A 22,935-nucleotide genomic window follows, 5' to 3' on the forward strand; every position below is an offset into this window, starting at 1 on the left:
AGTGATGCAGGACATGTTTATTGTCCAATCAAAACAGAGCTCGTATTACGTCATTCCAAGATAGCTCCTTCTTTGACGTCATATCTATTAATTTTTAAGTTCTTGTATATATGAATCAAAAGATCATCAGACTCCTCTGATCCTTACATGGCTGGGAGGATTCTGTTTATGATTCAAAATCTTTAAACAGCAAGCAAAGAAGATGTAGTCTCTTCGGATAATTAGTTCTTACAGACAACGGATCGGTCAAATTTTAAATCTGATGTTATCTATACACAAATAACATCAGGTTTGACATATTTTTAAACCCATTTATTATTAATAATTAGCCAGTCTGCAGCGGCTTAGTCATCATAACGTGATCAGAGATGGGAAAAATAACCCTTTTGATTCTGAATCCTTTTCAGTCAGGTACAGGTTCATGAATTGTCTTGACATTATTTTTGATTTGCAAATTTGCTCTCGGCTAAACATTTTTGAGAATGTTGTCAAGAAGAGTCATAGAAACAAATGCTTCGTGAAATGCCTCCTGTAGTTTGAGTTAATACAGGGATCTTTTTTACCATGACAATGGGTTAATTTCACATTTTGTCAGACAACTTCCATTATGAACCCCTACCAAATTACAACATTTTGCTTATAGGGTGTTCTGTCCTGTTAGTGATGAATAAATAAACAAAAAATGATAATTGTAAACTAGATAAGACTTCACATTATTTCATGAATTAATGATTAAGAAAATACTTTGAAATTTGAAAATTACCAACAAGATTTTCAAGCTTTAGTATTTCCTTATACAGCCAAAGTGAAATTTCATCACTTCTCAGAAGATTATAGTGTATATTTGATCCTTTTACCCGCTATTTCATGGTTAATAAAAGTATGATGATGATAAAACCGAGCACAAAGTTTTTCGTCCTAGACTTTATGAAATCATATTTTAACTCATCAACGTGGTCACATGTACCTAATGTTGAAAATGGCACTCAAATTGAAAGTAGGAAATTACTCTACCCCATCTCATTTCGCTCATTGAGAATTTAATGTCTAAAGAAGTGTCTTGTAAATTGAGGTTTGGATTGGAAATTAGGGCTGAATGTAGTGGAGGGGTGCAATGAATATGATATACTTTGTAAATTTTTACAATGATGGGAAATTCTTGAGAGTTGTCTTTTTGTATACGGGAACATTAGTTTTCTGTGGGAGTGTGGATTTGAAATCAGATGTTAATATAGAGATATTGAAATATATCAGATGTGTTCTATTTAAATTCATATTATGAAAATAATGTTTAATTATTTTTTTTTTTAGAGGACAAGTCCACCCCAATAAAAAGTTGATTTGAATAAAAAGAGAAAAATCCAAGAAGCATAAAACTGAAAATTTCATCAAAATCGGATGTAAAATAAGAAAGTTATGACATTTTTAAATTTCGCTTAATATCACAAAATAGTTACATGTATATGCACATCCCAATTGGTATGCAAATGAGGGAACTGATGACATCACTCAATCATTATTTCTTGTGTATTTTATTGTATGAAAAATGAAATATTCTTATTTTCTCCTCATCGTCCTGTGAAACAAAGTTTTATTTCTCCCTGAACATGTGGAATTACCAGTGTTTAAAATTTTATGGTTCAGTCAAGTTGGTCCTTACTGTAAAAATCAGACAATAAAAATTAACAAAAGAAATAGTGAGTGATATGATACATCATCGACTCTCTCATTTGCATGTGACTAAATTGTGCATATAACTATTTTGTGAAAAATAAGCGAAACTTAAAAGTGTCATAACTTTCTTATCTTACTTCAGATTTGATGAAATTTTAAGCAAATCATGCTTGTCTGATTTTTTTCTATTGATTTAAATCAACATTTTTCTGACGTGGACTTGACCTTTAAAGGGTTGTTAAACATAATTATCTGATACTAGAATAAACAATAAAGAAGGGAAATTGAGGGGAGGTTTAATGATATTCAGTGACTTTAACCAATATATTTCTGCCTTTTCTTTCTTATCTTCTTCCTCCATCTTGTAGGATGTGCGCAGTGCAACGATGACATCACACAAGGACAAGCCTTAGTTGCTCTGGATAAACACTGGCACGTCTGGTGTTTCAAGTGTCACAAATGCAAAAAGGTCTTAACAGGAGAGTACATGGGGAGGTGAGTGCACTTTTTACCCCTCTCCCTAAAATGATTTTTTTCACTCTTTTTCTTATTTTACCAGCTATCTCTGCTGCTACTCTAAAATTAGTAAAGGGCTTAGAGACATTGTTCCATTGTGATAAGCACTGTATCAAAGTGGGGTGTTATTAACATCATCATCATCATCATCAAACATTGTCATTATCATCATCGTCACCTTCATCATCATTCATCATCATTGTCATCATAATCAACCTCATCATCACCATCATCATCATCACCAACACCACCACCATCATCAACATCATCATCATCATCATCATCATCACCATCATCATTATCATCACCATCATCATTATCATGCATCATCATCATTATCATCATCATCACCACCACCACCAATACCACCTACATTTTTGTCTTCACTTTTTAACTTCCTCATGCTTTTCCATTTTCATTTTTGTTTTCTTATTCTGTCTTCATTTCTCCTTCCAATTCTTTTTTTATTCATTAAGTTCATTATGGGTTTGTGTCTTGACCTCCCATTTTGTAACACTTTTGCTTTTAATCCTGCTTCCTCTCACTATGTTCCATGCTCTCATCATCTCTCATCTCTGTCTATCTATCTATCTGTCTATCTATCTATCTATCTATCTATCTATCTATCTATCTATCTATCTATCTATCTATCTATCTATCTATCTATCTATCTATCTATCTATCTATCTATCTATCTATCTATCTATCTATCTATCTATCTATCTATCTATCTATCTATCTATCTATCTATCTATCTATCTATCTATCTATCTATCTATCTATCTATCTATCTATCTATCTATCTATCTATCTATCTATCTATCTATCTATATGAATGTCTTTCTTTATATCTGTCTGTTGAAATTTTTCTATCTCTTCCTGACACTTGCTCTTTCTATCTACCTCTCTTCTCTCCCATGCCCCCTCCCTCTCATGGGTAATGGATTTGCTGATAAAGTTCACAGGTTGCCTGCCGATACCGGAAACATGGGAGATGAAGCAATGAACTTGAAATGCTATCACTCACTTGGCCTGGTATTCTCTTTCAGTATTTTCTGGAACACTTTCTGAAATCCAAATTTATGTTTTTACTTTTAACAAATAATCATTACTTTTGCTTTTTGAAAAAATGAAACTACTTGGTGATCACTGTACAAAGCCTATGGAAATTATAGAATTCGGTATGCAACATGTTATGATACCTTACGACAGTAGCTGATTTCAAGCATTTCACTTGATTGGTGTAATGATTGACAACAATCTTACACTTCAAGATCATATCAAGCAAATTTGCAGGTCTGCGTCATATGGTATTTTTAAAATTGGAAGGATTAGGAAATTACTTGACCGACCCACAACTGCTAAACTAACACATGCATTTGTTTCCTGTCACCTAGATTACTGTAACTCAATATTTTCCAACCTCCCTCATGCATACCTTGTTCCACTTCAACGGGTTCAAAACTCTGCCGTTAGATTAGTCTCTCTCAGTAGAAAATCCGAGCACATAACTCCAATTCTGCGTTCTCTTCATTGGCTCCCCATACATCACCGTATCTCTTTCAAAGATCTCCTTCTCACCTACAAAATTCTCAATGGCCAAGCCCCAAAATATCTTACAGATCTCATTTCCTTACGCTCTAGTACCTCCTCAAGACCTCTTCGTTCATCGTCTACAATGCAGTTAACTCCTGGACCTCGACTTCTACAAAATATGGTGACCGCGCTTTTTCTTCAATTGCCCCTTCCCTTTGGAATAAGCTACCATCTTACATTCATAATGCCAAGTCTGTGAATCAGTTCAAAACCCTACTCAAAATCTACCTGTTTAATAGATGATTCACAGTTGTGGGTCGGTCAATTGGAGGTGCACACCAGTTTTGATTTTTGATTATTAGTATAGTTGTATTACCTGTTTCATTATCCCCTGCCACTTTTTTTCTTCTTTTTTTTCTTTAACCCAAGTACAAACCATAAACAGAACACAGTGCGCTTAGAAACACCAGTAGTAAGCGCCTTATAAATGTTATGTATTATTATTATTATTATTTCAAATTTTATGAAACCGGGGCTTTATTTCTCCTTTGTTTAATACAGGGATGGGCAGCCGTATTGTGAACGAGATTTCCACCAGTTATTTGGAGTCAAGTGTTCAAGATGTGATAACTTCATCACAGGGAAGGTCCTTGAGGTAAGTCTGGTTTCAATTTAGAAATTTGAGGGGGAAAAAATGGAAGTTTGATAACTAGAATGGTGAATGTTTGAACAAAAGACTGAAGTAAAGGAAAAATGGGAAAAGAAATGAAGATGAGAAAGAAGGAAAGTGGAAAAAGAGAAGTATGGATGAAAGAGTGAAAACAGGAATAAAGATACAGAGATCTAATATATACACATGAAGATATGTTTGAAGATTGACAGTACCAATATGATAACCGAGCTTAAGAATGAAATAATACAAAGAAATATATCATTAATAGATTTCTTAAAGGAGATAACTTTCCAATGGGGAATTGATATTTCCAATATATTTTTTCCTGTATGACTATTTCTATCGTTCTGTTATTTTCAATATCGTTTTTGTTTTCATTATGACAGGCTGGAGATCATAAATACCATCCGACCTGTGCTAAGTGTGGAAGATGTGGAAACCACTTCAATGAAGGAGAAGATATGTTTGTACAAGGTATGTAAACATAGCAACAACTGGGTATGCAGGGAGTTGGAATAGGATTTTTTTCCATCTCCCAATACATACTTTTTCTTATCTTGTACATGTACAGTAAAATTATTGATTGTGATGTATAGTTACCTGTTATGAAAAGTTGTACCAGTAGGTTTTTACTGCATTATTGCTTTTGCCAAAGATACTACAAGGGGAAGATCGGACACTTCGGCGATTTTTTGAAACGCTCGATAAATGCTCATGGGGAAGGACGCCCACTATCGTTGAGTAAGTAAACCATCGCACATCGGCACGCAGCTGTGTATAGAACATATGGGGAAAATGAGAGAGGGTCTTTGGAGAGGGCTCAAGGGTGGTGCATGGGAATAATTCCAACTTTTATTACACAGAAACCTCTGAAATATATTCATCTTTAATATAAGAAAAAAAAATTGAATGAAAAAAATTCAAAAATTTAAAAATCGTCTATTCCTTCAACCCTTCACCATTTCTCTCATATGTTTTGTACACAACTATCTCGTGATACGCAAAGGTAAAAAAAGGTTGTTACTTACTCAGCGCTTTGGGGCGCTCTTCCTGAGCGTTTCATTACACGGTCTTTGTAATGTCCGATCTTCCCCTTGTAGTATCTTTGTTATTCCCAGAGTGCTGTTATGGGGAAAATGATTGATTTTTGATGTTTTTACCATTTATTGTTCTCTTTTCTTGAAACAGGAACAGAAATCTGGCATCCAGATTGCACGAAAGGAAGGGTAAGTATAAGTTGTTGTTTTTTCATGTGCAAATAGTGTGTCATAGCTTTTATTATGTGACATGTGAATTTGATATTAATTCTTTAATTGAATTTCAATCTGTTGTTGATATTTTATAAATAGCAATAAAATCTTGTTGGTTACTGAATCCATGTTTCTTTTAAGATTATATTTTTTTTTATAAAGTGATATTAGATTTAAACAATTTTCAATGAAAAAATATTTTAGTGAAGAAAACAATAAATAAATCTTTCAGATTTAAATATTAATTTGATTTTGACTAGTCTATGATTACATTCAATGAGGATTTAATCCTATAATGAGTTAATTTAACCCTACATTTCTCTTTTTTTTTTTTTACTAGGCATTGGGTTTCTTCCCCTCAAGAATCAAGGAGAATGCTATTTTATTTGATTATAATAGAGGAAAATCACAGGTGAGTTTTAGTAATTATTTTCAAATTAAAAGCAATCAAACAAACAAAATTCATTTTAGTTAAACATTTTGCCATCTAGATCATGAAACTTAAAATGATAGGCCTTTCCTTTTTTACAAATGAAACAGATCTGATAAAAATAAAAATGAAAAGTGAATATTATATTTCTGTAAATAAAAAATATTAATCAACAAAGTGAAAGGGATTTTATTGCTTATTTTATATTATATTTTTCTATTTGGACTATTTTATGAGTTGGGCTGTAGATTTTGTGCCAACCCTCTTTAGAATACAGCATTGGTTTTACATATTATTTAAGGATAAATGAAATGATGGGAATGAACTAGAAATGGGAAGTTTTTCCAAAAAAATACATGTTAGCAAAAACATAGTCATTAAAGAGGGAGAAGTATTCACAATTTAGTTTACCATCATGACAAATTGAATAATACATTTTTTGTATGTTTACCTTTTATTCTTACATTTTTATTTTTATTCTATACATTCCCTTCACCTCTTCTTTCCTCTCTCTTGCCCCCTTTCGCTTTTGAGCCCTCTCCCTCTTCCTTCTTAATCTTTCTCTCCCTATCTTCATTTCTCACTCTCTTTCTTGCCTTTCATCTCTCTCTCATTTTCCCCTAACACTCCTTTCAAACTTGTGCAACTCCCATCTTGTTAATTCTTTTCCTCTTCTTTCCTACCTCCTCCAGTCCACCCCAGCCTCCCCTGTCTTAGCGAGGGGGCACTTCCACACCCCTACCCACCTGTCCTCTCCATCCCGTCGGTCCTCCAACAGCCTTAGTCCGCAGAGTCCAGACTACAGCTATACCTATCTATCGCCCTTCTCCCTCTCCAACACAATCTATCCCAAGCCAGTGGCGCTCAGTCCAGAGGCACCGGTCAGTCCACATTTCCACAGACCAGGTATATACAAACATCCAATAACTTAGCTTTTTATTCTTTATATGGACTTTTCTTTGGTATGTGTGTATTGTAAGACCAGGCACCATGACACAAGGTTAGCAATTAATCGCTAAATGATCGTTGCATGCAAGTATTCCTCAGTAGACTGACTAGGAACCAATCAGAACTGTTCTTTCAAATTAGCAATTAATGGCTAACCTTTGTGTTATGGGCCCCAGATATCATTAAACTATCATTTTTTTTATTCAGGTATTCAGAAGGTCATATTGTGCATTCCTCGAAAATGACCCCAACAAGTAAATTCCTTTTGTTTAATCAGGTGAACCTTACCGTATTATTTGCAAAATTAGTTTCTTCTTAGCTTTCATCAATAGGAGAGAAGTGATACTTGTTGTATGAATAAGAGTAAATATAACTCTCGTTTATATTTGATCATGGTGTTAAGATTAAGCAAGTTTTTTGTGCACTTATGAATGCATGAATATATACTGGTATATATTCTATCTCCAGATATGAATGAGACTCAATTCACAGTTAGACAATGCACACTTTTGTCATTATAACTATAAGCATGATGCACAAATACTTATGAGACATACTCATTTCCAGGAAAGATTATATCTACTCTTCTGCGTTGTTTTGCATCTCAGTATTGCTATTAAGCAATATGGATGATAGCAAAAAAACAAACAAAAATAAAACAAAACAATAGCAGGAGGATAGATAATTACCCAAAACGTCAAAATTATTTATTATATGCAAGAGATTATTATGTGCTCCTCTATGAAATGTATGGTTTAAGGTATCATTTGTATACATTCTGGATTGTAATGTGTATATAATCCTTTTCCAGGACCCCATCTCCCTTAAAAATATGTAAAGCACAGCCCCCTACCCCAACTTATACAGGTCTATATGTATATATGTAGTTTATTTTCCCACATGTAAAGAAATGTAAAAGCAAAAGTTATTCAAAATGATTCAAATATTACTGTTTATACAAATCCTCTCTTCACGTCATTGGTCAGCCTGGTATTGAGTTCTTTGTCTGATTTTTTTGTCAGCAAGATCAAAATAAGTTTGGGCTGCTACACTATTGGAGTTTTAACACAAGGTGGCGCTGTTCAGGAAATGATAGCAGTGCCATATAATCCAGAATTACACTTAGAGAGTTTAGTATGAGTTATATAGGATGGAATTGAATGGTTGCATAGAGCTAGAGAGGATTGAAACCTTTTGGTAAACTGTTCAACCCCCCAAAAAAAAGAAAAAAAAAAATTGGCGTAATTAAAGAATTGAAGTATCTATTCTTGAATATGGCCATGTATTGAATACAACAAAACGTAATTAATGTATGATCAAAGATAGCATCTTGTAATGAATATAACCATACATCGGATAGAACAATTTTATAAAGAGAAAATATTTATCCCTCTTTCATTTCTTATCTCCAGATCCAGATACTAGTGTTTTTGGGGTCCTTTTTTTATCTTGAGTCTAAAAGAATATTAAATTGATGACCCAATCAATGTAATCTCAAACAAGGGGCTTATTCTATAAAAGACACTTCAGTGATGTTTGTTGTTACATCACATATGATCAATGGAAGAATCTGGACAATGAATTTGTATTTTTCCGAGATTGAAAATGATTTGATGTGTATTTACCTACTATTAATGTCACAGCGTGCATCGTAACCTTGGTTATATCCTTGTAAATTATATTTCTCCTCTTTTTTTTTGCTGTCATTTTTCCTTTTCTTTTTTTACGTCTATTGTTGTGGCACCCGCTCTGTTCTTATGGCATCTCCACAGAATATGTAAACAATGGTAATACAAAATACTTTTGTTTACTTATTATAATGCTTGTGTATGTCACAATGTTTGCATGGCTGATGGATGTATGCATGTATGCTAGAATGCATGGTGCTGAATAATTTTTTGTTGCTCTTCAAGTTAAAAAAACACTTTGATTTTATTATCTTCCTAGTACAAGTCTTGCTTCACTGGATTTGTCAGAAATATAAAGATGACAAATATTCCTGGTGCATGGAAACCTTTCAGGAAAAATATCTTTCCTTAACTCTTGTAATTTTCAGAATTCAATACTTTAGTATATTTTGATTCTATTGAATCTTTTCTTGTTTGTAAGACATGTATACCAGAATGAAATTATTTCCGACTCTCGATCATTTTTTTCTGTTGGGGGGGAGGGGGGGGGGGTAGAAAAAACAACTTCATATTAGTTTGCACTCTGTGTTAGTCAAACTCGTTTAGTATTTATATTCTAACATGATTATATTCCTTTTGCATTTAACACCTTTTTTCATATCAGAATCAATATTCTGCTGAGAATAACAGTCATTACACGTAAATTTTTACATGGATTTGAAACTAATCTGGATCGGCCGTGTATAGTGTCAAGGGAAACTTTGGATATAGGGTGAAACCCTAAATAATTGAATTTTAAATCATTTGATATTTCAAATAAATTTAAGTAGGCGGTTTCAAACCACTTTGATCACAAGAATTCCCTTTAACTTACGATAATTTTTTCAGGCTAAAAAATACCTGATATTCCCACATTCATACCACCTGGAAACATACCCTTCCGAGAAAGTTCTTGAAGTTACAAGAATGCGCAGTATGGTCTGATAAGCAGGCAAGGCGCGAGATTCAAAACCACTAGCTCAGCAGCCACCCACGGCGCCCACGCCCAATTACACATTGGGCTAAAAAAGTTCCCATAATTTACTTTCACACGGCCAAAATACCTGCGACCTTGGATACATCTCTGCGAGAGTTTTCGTAATTTTTAACAAGTCCTACCATTTATAACAGGTATTTTCTTTTGGGGGTATTATGTGTACTTTGATTTCCCACTGCCATAACTACCTTTTATTTTCTGATCGGGTTAGATCAGGGCAAATTTCCCAATCGGAAAATTCCTGAAACTGATGAACTTCGAGGCGGACTGAAGCCAGCTAATTCTACAAAGCTAGATACAGAATTCTGGGCACTAACCACAGCCAGTCTCATTTGATTTTATATCCTTTTCATTTATTTCAAATGTAACTGTTTTTCCCCAGATTTCTTTTATAGTATTGCTTGTTACTTTCCACTTCATTGAATCAATTTGTTTATTAAAACTTAATAATAAGCTGAATTGTATGCACTGTAGATACAATCTAATCTCCATTTTTTGTAATATTGTTTAATCATTTCCAAGTTTCCCATCATTGATTTTTACCAAATATCTCAGGGAAAGTAAAACACGAGGGGAAATTAAAACAATCAGAAACTAAAAGATGAAGGAATATAACTCTAAAATTTAGTGTGTATAGAAATGCATGAAATTTAGTGCACTCGTGTCACTATTGATTTGATATTTCTTTTACTAATCCAGCCATTATAGTCACCAATATATATGTATGTTAGTGTGCATGCTGTCTAATGATATAGGTGCAGGAAAGGAGTTTCAGTAAAAGTTCATTTGTAATATTGCACTGAACTAATTCCAAATTCACTCATCTTATGTGAAAATATTTATATTATTGATCTATTATTCATAATGATGATTGAAGAAGTGATTAGTATTTAATAGACATAATTATATATTTTTTTTCTTTTGTAAAACTATATTCAATGAGAAATTGAAAAATTGTCAAAGGCTTTCAAGTATATTAAATTTTGCTCTCCACAGTGAGAACAATGCCCACAGGGTTTTAATTGATTTGTCACTTTTTAGGGGGGGAGGTCAGTATATGGTTTAAAACCAATTTCTTTTCAAGCTGTGGTGAAGCTAACCTTCATATTCTAAATCAGTTGTTGTTTTTTGGGGGAAAATAAAGCTGGTATGTAATGCAAACGATCACTTTGATTGACTAGGACGTGTTTGTAGCATGAAAATGAAATTTGAGACGGAATGCCAGATTTGTGTAGTTTTTTTTTAAAGCATTTTGAGTTGTGCACCTTACTTTGCAACCTCAAACTATTACGATCACTATTATGTTCAGTTGTTGACTCTTAGTTGTATACTGCCCTCTACAGGTGAAGAGTTTTCGTACATGTCGCCTCCGCGATATGACCTACCCCCTCCACGTCCGGGTAAGGACATGCCTCTTTTAGCTACGTGTTTCTTGTGCATCGTCGATCGAAAAAAAATCAGCAGTTTGTTGCAAGTGCCTGCAAATTCTTCGGAAGAAGATAAATAAATACACTAATCACAGAGTCATAATAGTTTTGTTTTTGTATTTTGCACTAATATAGGTACTGTAGAAGACTTTTTGAACTAATTTAGCTTTATTGGTTACTCTCTGTTATGACGGAATCATTCCCTTTTTCTGAAATTATGATTTATTTTCTCCAATAGAAGATCATCTGTATGCAGAAAAAAATGGGGGGGTGGATGGAAAAGGGACTTTATAGTTATCTAGATTGATATGTTTTTTTTTTAAATAGACATTCTTCGGAGATGTAAAATTGCATGAAGAAAATATATTCTTCTATAAAGTTTGGAGTCCCACAGCAACAAATTGAAGTTAGGCTTAGAGGCAACATCTGTTCAAATATTAACTTTCCATGATATTTAAGAAAATGAAAGCTCCTTTGCCTAAGGACAACAAAATATATTTTCATCAAGTAGCACTGATCATGAATACCTGTGATTGGTAATTATGTCAAACATGATGTTAATGCACATGCTTTTTGAAATACAGTAGAATCTATGAAGTTTTTTATACTGCTGTTTCGTCTTGAACACAGTCCTTTTGTCGAATCAACATCTATTAATAAATTTATGTTTTCTCACCCATACACATCACCAAATGTTTTATTTACTTTTCATCTGAACACTAAAAAAGGCACCACTCAATAATACACATAAATCCCATAGAGGTAGAGTATCCAATCCAATTCAATCCAATAGTCTTTTGGTAGAGTATGCTTTGGATACCTGAGCAAAAGTAAGTCCCGCCATCAGCAGCAATCCTGCTTTCGGAGGGAATCCCCATGAGCTTCTTCTCACTGCTACTCCTTCTATATCAGCGTAGACAAACAATGGGGAGGGGGGGGGGGTTGCAGGAATGCCACAGTGAATGATGCTGAGCAGAATTATGGAAAGGTGCCTTTTAAGATTTCAACAAATGTTGAGATTAAGAAGTGCAGCCCTTGGTTCGAATAGTCCTCATTTGAACAAGAAGACATTTGACACATTAATTTTATATAGTGAATTAAAATTATTCATAAGGTTATGGGATTACACCAAATTCTTTTGAGTGTTTATAATTTAGCTTAAGAATAATTGAGAAATGTTCAGAAAATAATGTTCAATTGACATCAGCCATGAAACATTTTCGTTTGAGTTATCCACAATGTTAATATTCCTGCTGAGCAACGCTACTGACGGAAGGATGCATCACTTAATCCATTGCATGTAATATCACTTTTATTTTGCTGTATTTTCTTTTTCAAGTTTTTTTTTATGTTGAATTATTTTCTGAGTTGGAAATCATGGGTTTTAAAATGCATGTGATTGTTCCCCCATGGCACCAATATAAATTTAAACAATTTATATACAGTATGCTTACAAAGCATGTGCTTTTGATATTACAGGCTAACATTTTTTTTTACTCATTCTAGATGTTCCATAGATGTGCAATTCACTTAAGTTCTGTTTGTCATCCAGAACAATTAACCATGATATTTTTATTTTGTTGCAGCAAATTCGATATTTGTGTTCAGATTTTTGTTTCAATAAATGCATCTTCAGGAATATGCTTAGTACGATCATTATAACCACACATTCATTTTATCAGTATGTTATAATTGTAATAGTGAAATCTACTGTCATAAAGACGTGATTATGATTTGAATAATAATAATTATCATCAAGTTCTGAATTTATTTTCCCATGAGGATTAAAATTTTAAAAAGCCAATCACCTTGTGATATTTGAACAATTATAACATGTTTTGGCTCTTAATCATATTTGACCTAATTATGGAAATTTACTCCCTCACCTTTATTATACTATATCTGTTTTTGATGAACAAGATAGTGAAGATATACTTTATATATCAGGTCCAAAACATATATCATCATTTTGAGTTCTATTTTTTTTGGTAACACATTAAAACATTGCTTAATAATGTATTATTTACTGTTATCTAAAATGAATTATATATATGTAGCAACAATATCTGAACCCACTAATATGCATGAAACTGGTGTTTCATATTTTATAAAAATAAATGCATATAATTTCCCCTGTAAATGTCCATGTTAACAATCTTAAATGAATGTGTTACTTAATTGCTTCCTTGAAATAACTTTAATCAATATATTTTTTCTCTGAGATAATTATTTGAAGCAATTGCAAGGGTAATATTTGCAGTGAGATAGATATATGTCTGTCTTTGTGAAAGATCATACTGTATTAATGTTTACTTCATGGTGGCTAATATTTTGATTTTCTATCAGTTGTAATGAATACATACTCGTCTGTGTGATTTGATGACTTAACATAAATCTGTAATGAAGGTGGAGGAGACAAATAAATGCACAAACAATACAATTTATTAAATGAATAATGATGACAACAATGCTGATGATGGTGAAGAAGAAGACAAATGAATACACAAATAATTGAATTAAATAAATAAAAATGATGACAAAGATGATGATGATAATAACAATAAGAATGAGTATGATAATTATGTGTTATGTATATAATGTAACTGTTCTACATTATATACTTATATAACACAAATGTATAATTTTTTACCTTTAGGCCTACATATGCCAGTATTTTGAATGTATTCTAATTGAACAATTCATCTCCCCCTCTTCACTGACCAATCAGGTGGCTACAGGAGAAGACCACGCCCCCACAGTGCGTTTGATTCCCTCAAACCAAAGGTCAAACCAGTGAAAGATGAAGTTTTATCAGCTGAAATGGTCAGACAATCCAAGTTCCCGTCTGCCAAGAAGCCCAGTCCAAGCCAACCAGCAAAGGTTAGTTGTGTAAGAAGTTCATACACTTTTCAATCAATTTGACTTTAGAAGTCACCAGGTCTGGCTTATAAGAAGCCCATCCAATTAACCACCCAGCCGGGTTAGTTCTACTTGGGTTTTAATATAAAATATGGCTTTATAAATCTCCAGGCCTGGCTTATGAGGAGCCCATCCAATTAAGCCACCCAGCCAAGGTTAGTAATACCAGGAGTGTTATATATTGTAGGTTGTTTTATTTAAAAAAATAATTGAATAGACAAAATTTATTTTCTGACTTGCACTTCAGGCATGAATCTAGGAGGGGGGGGGTAGAAGTTGCTGGCACAACCTGTAGAAATGCGCGATGACAATTTTTGTCTTCTTTGGTTAAATTTATTTGAAAGTACACACCCCCTTAAACAAATCTTTGAGGTGCACCTGCACATCGAATTCAAATGCAAGAATGGACAGAAGACAAATATTAAGCAATGTGAAATGGAATCTAATGTGTAGAAACCTTGCATAGATGTTTGACGGCAGCAATATTCTAATCAAATGAACTAACCAAAATAAAACAATTATAATGGTTTATCTTTGAATATTTTGTAATGCAGATTGAGAGTGAGATCTGGCCTGGACCACCAGCAATTGCTAAGTATCAGTTTCACTCTAGGAGTAAATCAATGGGTGATCTACATAATAGTGATGAGGAGGAAGAGAAACAGATTGATGCTGAGGTAAGGACAGTAAATAATGATGAAATTATCATTTTACGTACATTTTACTACCATTATAATGATTATTTATTTCAACGAATCATTCAAACACAGTGCAAGTCATAAATAACATGGAGTGGAAAAATATCTTTTGACTTATATGTAGTGCCTTAGAAATACAAGCATTGTTGTCAAGTATCTCCAAGTACTTAATATACAACAGTGCATTGAAGTGTTTCATGAGGCATGTTATGTCCTCTTTTACAATAAAATACAATTATTTCTGGAGCTTAAAGCAGTTGTCATTGATTTTTATCTAGTCAGACACTGTATGATCCTGCCCCAAGTTTTCTTGCTCAATTTCATGAAGTAATCAATTTTTTTTAAATTGTATTTTTCTTCAAATATTTTACCTCCCCCCCCCCCCCTGACTAAAGGTTTCAAAGGTAGATTCAGCGTTGGGTAAGGAGATCTTAAAAGCCGAATTAAAACAGAGAAAAATCAGCAATCTTGATCCTCGGAGTGCCTCCAGAACACCTTCAGCTAACAAAGAACTTCCCATCAGTCCAAGGCATGAATCTTCTATGGATGCTGGTAAAAATATCATTGCAAATTCCAGTTAAATCTTTTTATATCTTACACTCCCTATAATATAATTTCAAAATGATTACACTCAAGTATATTGCTGTACACATACGTGACCAATAAAGCACTTAAAATGGATACTTTTTTTTGCCGATCATGATTGTGGTGCAGTAAGGTTGTCGGAAAGGCCAAAATCAGGAAAAAAGAGGGTATGTTTGAGGAGTACAACACATATATGTTTAGGGTTATAGGCCTATGTGTTTGAGGGGCAACTCAAAAAATCATGTGGAAATACTACAATAGGATATCAATTTGACCAATGGATAAAACTTGTTTATGTTTGGGTTTGTAAAACCTGTGGCCATGCATGTGTACATTAATACAGTTGAGTGGTCCCTCCCGGTTCAATCCATGCTGTCATAAGGAATAATACTGAATCTACCCATCTTCTACTTAGCTTCAAATGACATTGTTATGTACAAGGAGCCTGTTTCATAAAGGACTTCCTATTGTCTTAACTTTGCCATCATGGTAGTTACCATGGTAACAGAGCTTAGCAACCAATCATCATCAAGGTGACCACGGTAATCACCATCATGGCAAAGATTCCATAGTTGTAAATCATGACACAGACACTGAATGAATTCTGCCATTTTTGCACATTTATATAAAATGCCGTTTGATATGATTTAATACTCATCAAAGATTGACAAGTCATGAACAAGAGAATGTGGTTTATGAAGTTCATCAAAAGCAGCCTTAGCTAGTGTAGGTAGAGAATTTTAGCTGTCCTTACACATTATCACATTAAATTTTTTCATGAATGGAATTGAAATGAATATTAAAATTATCAAATAACTTTAGCAATAGTGTATAATCATGTACGAATGTACAAATCATGCCTGAAATTTAAAAAAAATAAATGAATAACCTGCCATCACTTGCTCAGTAAATTGCTAATCAAATTCAGCCTGTAACTATCAACAATCAATCAATTGTAATTATGTTTCATAAAGAAATTAATTGTACCTCCTTAGATTGATAATTGTAGTGAGATGCATCACAATGTTGCAGCATATTTTACGTACATTATGTCTGAAAAGTTACCGATACAAAAATGGGTATAAATAATGTGTTCAGGTCTAGAGGAGATGGCAGTATCTGCTTATCACACCCAAGTTTAGAGCTTGGTATGCTAAACAAACATGTGAGATACACTATGCTCGTCACATTGGCTCAACAGTCATATCTCACTATTAAAAATACCACAGGTAGAGTTTGAAAGCTATTAAAGCTAAAAAAATACCTGTAGCACATCTTTAAAGCAGAGATTTAAATCTAGGTTTATCTTTTCTATGCCATTTTGTGAATGAAGTGTCTTTTAAAAGCAAACGTAGTGAGGAGTTAGATTAATTTTGATTTATACGACTTGATGTTTGGATGTGAATTGTCATTCCATTCACAGTGGCTTTGAGACATCGAAAATGGAGAGGTAAGAGGGTTAGATGCCACTTATTGACTCTTCAACCCCCCCCCCCCTGTATTCAAATGGTTGCACCCTGTATTCCATTGCTTATCATGGCACTGGCAGGTTATAACATTCTAGTGTAGGTGAAATGCATTCATCATATAGGAGCTTTATCTGTGCTGGTGAAACCATTCCCCTTTCTGAACTTTTCACCATGTGGGTCTTTGAAACATCAGACTTCAATAAATCCTTGAGCTCTCTTTATTAGCTTTTCCTATGTGGAAAATATTGCAATGGAGAACAATAAATTGCTATATATTTTTTTGGTTTTCTTTTGACACCAGAAGTTGCCCCCTTCATAGTAGATCAGACTCAAAACAAATCTCACTCCAAATCACACACAAACCTCATACAAACACTATGTTTCAAGTTTTACATTCACTATGTAACCCAATGTCAAACTTTACACATAACAATGGCACATCTTAATTGACTCTTACTTGGTGAAGGGGAAAAATATGCCCCCCCCCTTTTTTTTTTTTTTACTTCACTTTGATCTTGTGCAAATCCAATAGGTCAGCATGAAACATGGGGTTGAAGGGTCAAAGGTCATAGAAGTCACATGACAAGATTGAATGAAGAATGATTCTGCAATTCACTTGCATGATTTTTGTTTTTCTTTCTCTTTATAATGCTCTTGATATTTGCATAGAGGTACATTCCAAAAGAACATGGGTTTAAGATAAATCTTAAAATCTCAGTGTTAAAAGCTTTGCAGGTTCTGTGTTTCAGAAATGCAATATTACAATTTATTTTGAGAAGAAACAACAATCTCAATGTTTCAAAATAAACGTTATTTGCTATATTTCAAGATTTAAAATGCCCCAAATTAAAAATGTTTTAAAGGATTGTACCGCAGTGCAATTTGTTTGTTTTAGAGTTTAATGGGCATCAGCTTTGGGTGAAAGGTTGATGCCCTTAGAATTCTGGACAAACAAGTTTTTTCTTTGTTTATTTATTAATTTCTCTGACCCCAGACAGTGTCCTATGAATGTATGCATGACTTACTCTCAGATTTGCAGATTTCTTATCATTAATGAAAAGAGAGGTTTCAACTACAATAGACATTTTTTATTCCAGTCGTCCGTCAAAATGGATAGCCACATGGGATGTGGAAAGGGGAGGGAAAGAATGGATGTTAAACTATGATTTTGCTTTTGATACTCGACCTCATAGCGAGTGTAGTGGTGTGTTGAATTTCTCACCAATATGTAATCATCTTTGAGGATGCACAAACACTCATGCAATATATTGCAATTTTTGTGGTGTGTTTATAAATCGTAACCAGAGCCTAGCTCAACATCAGATTTAGTAAGTACTTTTGGAAGAAAAAAAATCCAGTTTGTCATTTTGTGCAATTTTGCACACTTTTTTTTCTCGCAGGAAATGTCCAATTCAAGCAAGCCTGATTTATAATTTATATGACTAATAATGTGCATGTTTAAAGTATGTTTTATTTTTTAAGCATCATAATTGTTTTACTAACCAAGTAAAAAGGTATACTGAATATACAGCAACAAAATAGAGAATATGGTGTGAACTGTTCCAATAAAAATACCTCTGATCCTTAAAATGGTTGCCGGTATATGTAAACTGCTGATACTAGGCACCTCCCCCCCCCCCCCGTATTTGTCCTGGAGGACTCATTATGCTCTTCCATTAACTTGTTTTCTGCTGGAAGCAGGTAGTCCCTCTCAGAAGTCTATGGGAATCAGTGACTTTGGTATTCATTGGGTTAAACTGATACAGACCTCTTCAACCTGGAGGCCCATATGACATAGAAATACATAAATTATTACAGTAAATTAATATTGTATGGAAGGCATTTTTAACACAGTAGATAGTGACTGATGACATATTTCTTCTGGGATCAATGTCTGAGGCTTTGCTGCATAATAGTTTAAGTAGTTTATATAACAGTAGTTTTGCCATCCAACGACTGCTCTGTACGGAAGGGGGGGGGGGGGAGTCTTGTGATTATTAATGGGTACATATCAGAACAGAACATCTACTGACTGTCACACTCTATTGTAAATCAGCCTTCTTTCTTATGAAATTATCAATATATTCAATTTTATCTATCTCTCATGTACCATTGTTGATTGAACATCAATAATTCTTTTTAGTGTTCTCACAAATCTGTTTATTACTTAGATGATTTTATTCTTAAATGCATTTTTTGCCTGTTATATAGGTATAAGCCTACATCATAGGAAGAAGTAGTTATGTACTCTAAATTCCCAAATCATCTCCTCACTGCCGTGTAGTTTTGAGTTCATTACTGTTTAATTCAATCACTCTTTTATTCTCTAGTTCTTTGTTTAAATCTGATCATAAACAGTTATCTTGTGCTTAGAAAATTCTTATACTTACTAGCTCTGTATTGTCTGCCAAAGACTTCAAAACTTTTCATCTCATTTCCTTCTACTGCTTAGATTCATCTAGAAATCAACATGTTTATGTATTTTATAGTCATCATAACAACAATGTAGAAATATTATATTTTACACTTTGCAGTAGGATTCTTCCAAAAGTTATGTGACGATACATAGTAGAGTGTAATTTCCCTTCAAAAGTCTGTATATATATTTATAAGTACTTTCGCTTTTATATTATGTCTTTTAGTGTCAGTTGTTTATTTTTATTTTGGGGCATTGATTCAATATGTATTCCTGACATGATTTAATGAACCTGAGGTATGATATATATATATCCTGATTTAAACAGAAGACTTGTTATTTATATTTTAACTACCTTTTTGTAATAAGCTGCACATTGAAAAAGAATAATTTAGATTATATTAAGTAAACATTTTTTTAAAGTAATCTTTTTATGAAAACTTAATGATACTTGTATCCTACAAAAAATTGTTATACATATTAGGTACATACTAACATGCACTGTTTAATGCATGTGGTTTTTATTTCCAGCTTGAGATGATTGATGATATATTGATTTAATTCCATTATTCTGCATGATGGGACTGTCTCTTCAGAAAGGATTTAAAAAGCAAAAGACACAGCCCTCTGACAAGCGGAATCCAAATCCACTATTACTTCTACTTCTGAGATAAGAATTGGGTTTTAAAGGGGCAAGTGTGGGTTTGAGGCATCATTTGTCCCTTTCCTCATTCTCATATATTTTTTTAAGCTTGGAAAAATATCAACTATCAAGACTGCTAACATTGTCCAATAGTCAAAATGCTCGTTAAACCCAATAATCAACTCCATTTAAGCCGTTGCCTACTTGTACCTGATGATCTCTGTAGAAATCCAATGGAAGTTAACAAAAATCAGTATGCATTAGGTTAAAAGTGACCCTGAAGGAAACATTTGAAATATTACCCCAAAGCTTACTTTGAGAGTATTCTGATTTTTTGTTTTGAATGATTAGAAAATATGATGATGACACCGCCCAGGAGCTCAACACTTCCACCAAATCTAAGATACGAAAGCCTGGTAAGATGATGATTATCGTACTCTCTATTTTTTTTCTTATTGTTTCCATTAATTCTATGAAAAAGCAAGTCCGGTTTTATTTCATAAAGTCAGTTCTTTACTTACCCCAGGTGGGGTGAATAGGTACCGTTCCCTGAATATGCTGGAATCGGCCAACTTAACCTGAAGCCGGATGGTAATGATTTGGCGCCTCAAAATTGATTGCACCAAGATGCCACTATATACCTAGTATTATCATCACCATCATCGTTATGCATATTTGAGATAAACATAACACTGCTTGGATGCAAAATCTTGTATTTAACAAAATGTTTTATGTTCATGAGAATGGGAGCTATTATAACACTTTCACATGCAAAAGTCTTCCCCTTTGATTTTTTTCATAGAGACCTTGGATCTGAACGAAACTTCTCGTGATTGATTATGTTTAGTAATATTGATAAGATTTATTTCCTCCAAAATTTGCAATCCAATTTGAGACCTGAGGGATGGAGATGTGTTATAAATGATAATGAATGTACTTGATTATTCAATGATAATTTTGGTGAAACAAAGTGTGGATATTGAACATAAAGTTTCAAGCTTAATCTGTTCTATCATTTCATTAACCTTTACAGAATGAAGCTTACAGGAAAGCAAATTCTCTTCCAATGAACGCTAGGAGTGGGTCGTGGTATAGCGATGGTAAGACTCTCTTATTATCTGATTTAGATCGCCCTTTTAGAATAAGGAATAAATTCTGTCTTTAAGACCTGTTCAAATGTGAATGCTCCAGTGCAGAATCTTAGAACCAATGCCAATCCCTCACTCTCTCTTTTCATCGTGTGTCATAGGCAATTCTGAAGGCTACATATCCAACGGCTATGCAAGCAGCGGAGAGCTTTCTCCCAGACTGGCCAACATGAATGACCGTCAGCTTCGGACGTTGAGGATCACCACCGGTCAATCTATGCCTTCAATGGAGCCTAAGGTACCTAGATCAGCTAAGGCTGTAAGGATCGCTGCCCCTAAATATAAGTCCACCCCAAAGGGTAGGCCTGTAGGCCGTAGGGTCAAAGTGCAAGTAAGTTTTAGGGGCGTGTTGACACTGCCCAGGATCATGTGCAAGATGGACGCTGGATGGTAATAGTGCATTTGGCATGTGAATATGGTAGAAAAGGTCAAAGGTCAAGTGTTCAAGTACTTTAATCTGTATTAAAACAGCTCTTACATATTTATATTGTTTTAGTTGTGGGGCTTTTGTTAAGAATAAATATCAGGGGTCGGTTGCAAAAACAGGTGCTTTAAATGCAAGCAAAATCCAATCCAAAATTAGGGCTTCTGATTTGAGGAATCAAATTGCATTTGGTTTTAGGAGTTAATTGGCAAAAGTTCTGCAGGCAGTAAATCGAGATCCTAAAAGACATTTATTGGTATCAATTGACAATATAAATTGATGTAATTATCAGAATATGCAGAAAGCATATGTTGGCAGAAAAAACATAATTGATATGGGAATCACACAATTTCTTTGGTTGTATTTGCTGTTGTAGCTCTTGCAAAGACCTCTAAATATATTTTTTTGATGACTAGAGCTTTAAGAGCAGCAACGTTAGACTATTTGAACATTGCTCTGAATTTAAGAATTGTATTTACTCTAAATTCTATCCATGGGGGCATTGAAACAGTATGCAAAGGAATAACTTTGCTCGCAGAAAAAATTATATTGACTTCTCTTTTAATATTTTGTTAAATGATTTATTAGCAAAATGTAATGGTATGAAATGGAAAGCAAATACGTATTCAATTTAAGGAAATACTCCTTTTTACATATATGAATGAAGTCCAGACAAGCATTAAAAACATTGGATGAATCTGCTTTGTATGGCAATTACATGGCTTTCCACCTGTGCAATGTAACAAAAACTATTGTTGAAGTTCATGTTAATGAGTCAAATGTGATAAGGGAAGATTAAAAGATTGTTCTAGAACTTGAGTATGTAATGCTAAAACTCAAAATTCAACTTTTAGGTTCCAAACCACAACAATTATAAATTTGAAATTAAATTGAAATTTCTTCTCTTATGAGTGTGTTGTACCATTGCAGTTTGCTAAATATAAACATGGAAAAATATATTCTTAATCTTAATGGAGTTCATCGGCATATAATGTAACCCTTACTAACACACCCTTGCATGATCTTTTATCTTGCCCCATACTTACCTCCCATTGTATGATGATGATGATGTTGTAACCATGGCAACCAAACTAACCTCTAACTTCCAGAAGAACGTGTCTACGTCGACCATGGAGAAGGGATCGTCCATTAGTAATATGCCTGTGGTATGTTCACTAACATTGCATTTTGGATAATTCATATTATATATCCTATCGTCATGTAACTTCTGAAGGTTTTCATTATGAAGAATGAATCGATGTAGTGACTTCAGGGTGCACCATATATTCTTTTGTGGGCAATGATCAGATGATCACCATGACGCAGCATTTGCAAGCAAATTTGTTCTTGCCTTATCAGGAGCAAACATATAGTATAATATAAAAGAATACTGGTAAACATTGTATCGTGAAGCCACCTCATTAATTGTCTCTCGTATTATATCGTTACAGTTTTCATGAAGTATTCTTTCTACTTGCATCAAGCCTTGCATACTTTACTGCATTATGTTGCACT

At 33.7% G+C, this 22,935-nt stretch overlaps 1 protein-coding gene across 2 annotated transcripts in view; it reads left to right on the forward strand.

Moving 5' to 3' along the window:
* LOC129273532 (actin-binding LIM protein 2-like) overlaps positions 1–22,935 on the forward strand; it is a 50,490-nt gene that overhangs the window by 18,210 nt on the left and 9,345 nt on the right. Inside the window, exons 5-20 of one of the 2 annotated variants that reach the window (XM_064107793.1) lie at positions 2,043–2,169; positions 4,288–4,381; positions 4,786–4,873; positions 5,588–5,625; positions 5,990–6,061; positions 6,772–6,985; positions 8,800–8,814; positions 11,035–11,091; positions 13,847–13,998; positions 14,592–14,714; positions 15,131–15,287; positions 16,744–16,770; positions 20,200–20,264; positions 20,882–20,948; positions 21,098–21,234; positions 22,530–22,586. In XM_064107793.1, coding sequence (XP_063963863.1) covers positions 2,043–2,169; positions 4,288–4,381; positions 4,786–4,873; positions 5,588–5,625; positions 5,990–6,061; positions 6,772–6,985; positions 8,800–8,814; positions 11,035–11,091; positions 13,847–13,998; positions 14,592–14,714; positions 15,131–15,287; positions 16,744–16,770; positions 20,200–20,264; positions 20,882–20,948; positions 21,098–21,234; positions 22,530–22,586 — 1,490 coding nt within the window. The remainder of the gene's footprint in view (positions 1–2,042; positions 2,170–4,287; positions 4,382–4,785; positions 4,874–5,587; positions 5,626–5,989; positions 6,062–6,771; positions 6,986–8,799; positions 8,815–11,034; positions 11,092–13,846; positions 13,999–14,591; positions 14,715–15,130; positions 15,288–16,743; positions 16,771–20,199; positions 20,265–20,881; positions 20,949–21,097; positions 21,235–22,529; positions 22,587–22,935) is intronic. The other variant, XM_064107794.1, reaches the window with a different exon arrangement.

This window comes from Lytechinus pictus, chromosome 12 (genome assembly GCF_037042905.1).
Source record: "Lytechinus pictus isolate F3 Inbred chromosome 12, Lp3.0, whole genome shotgun sequence".
Classification (NCBI taxonomy): domain Eukaryota; kingdom Metazoa; phylum Echinodermata; class Echinoidea; order Temnopleuroida; family Toxopneustidae; genus Lytechinus; species Lytechinus pictus.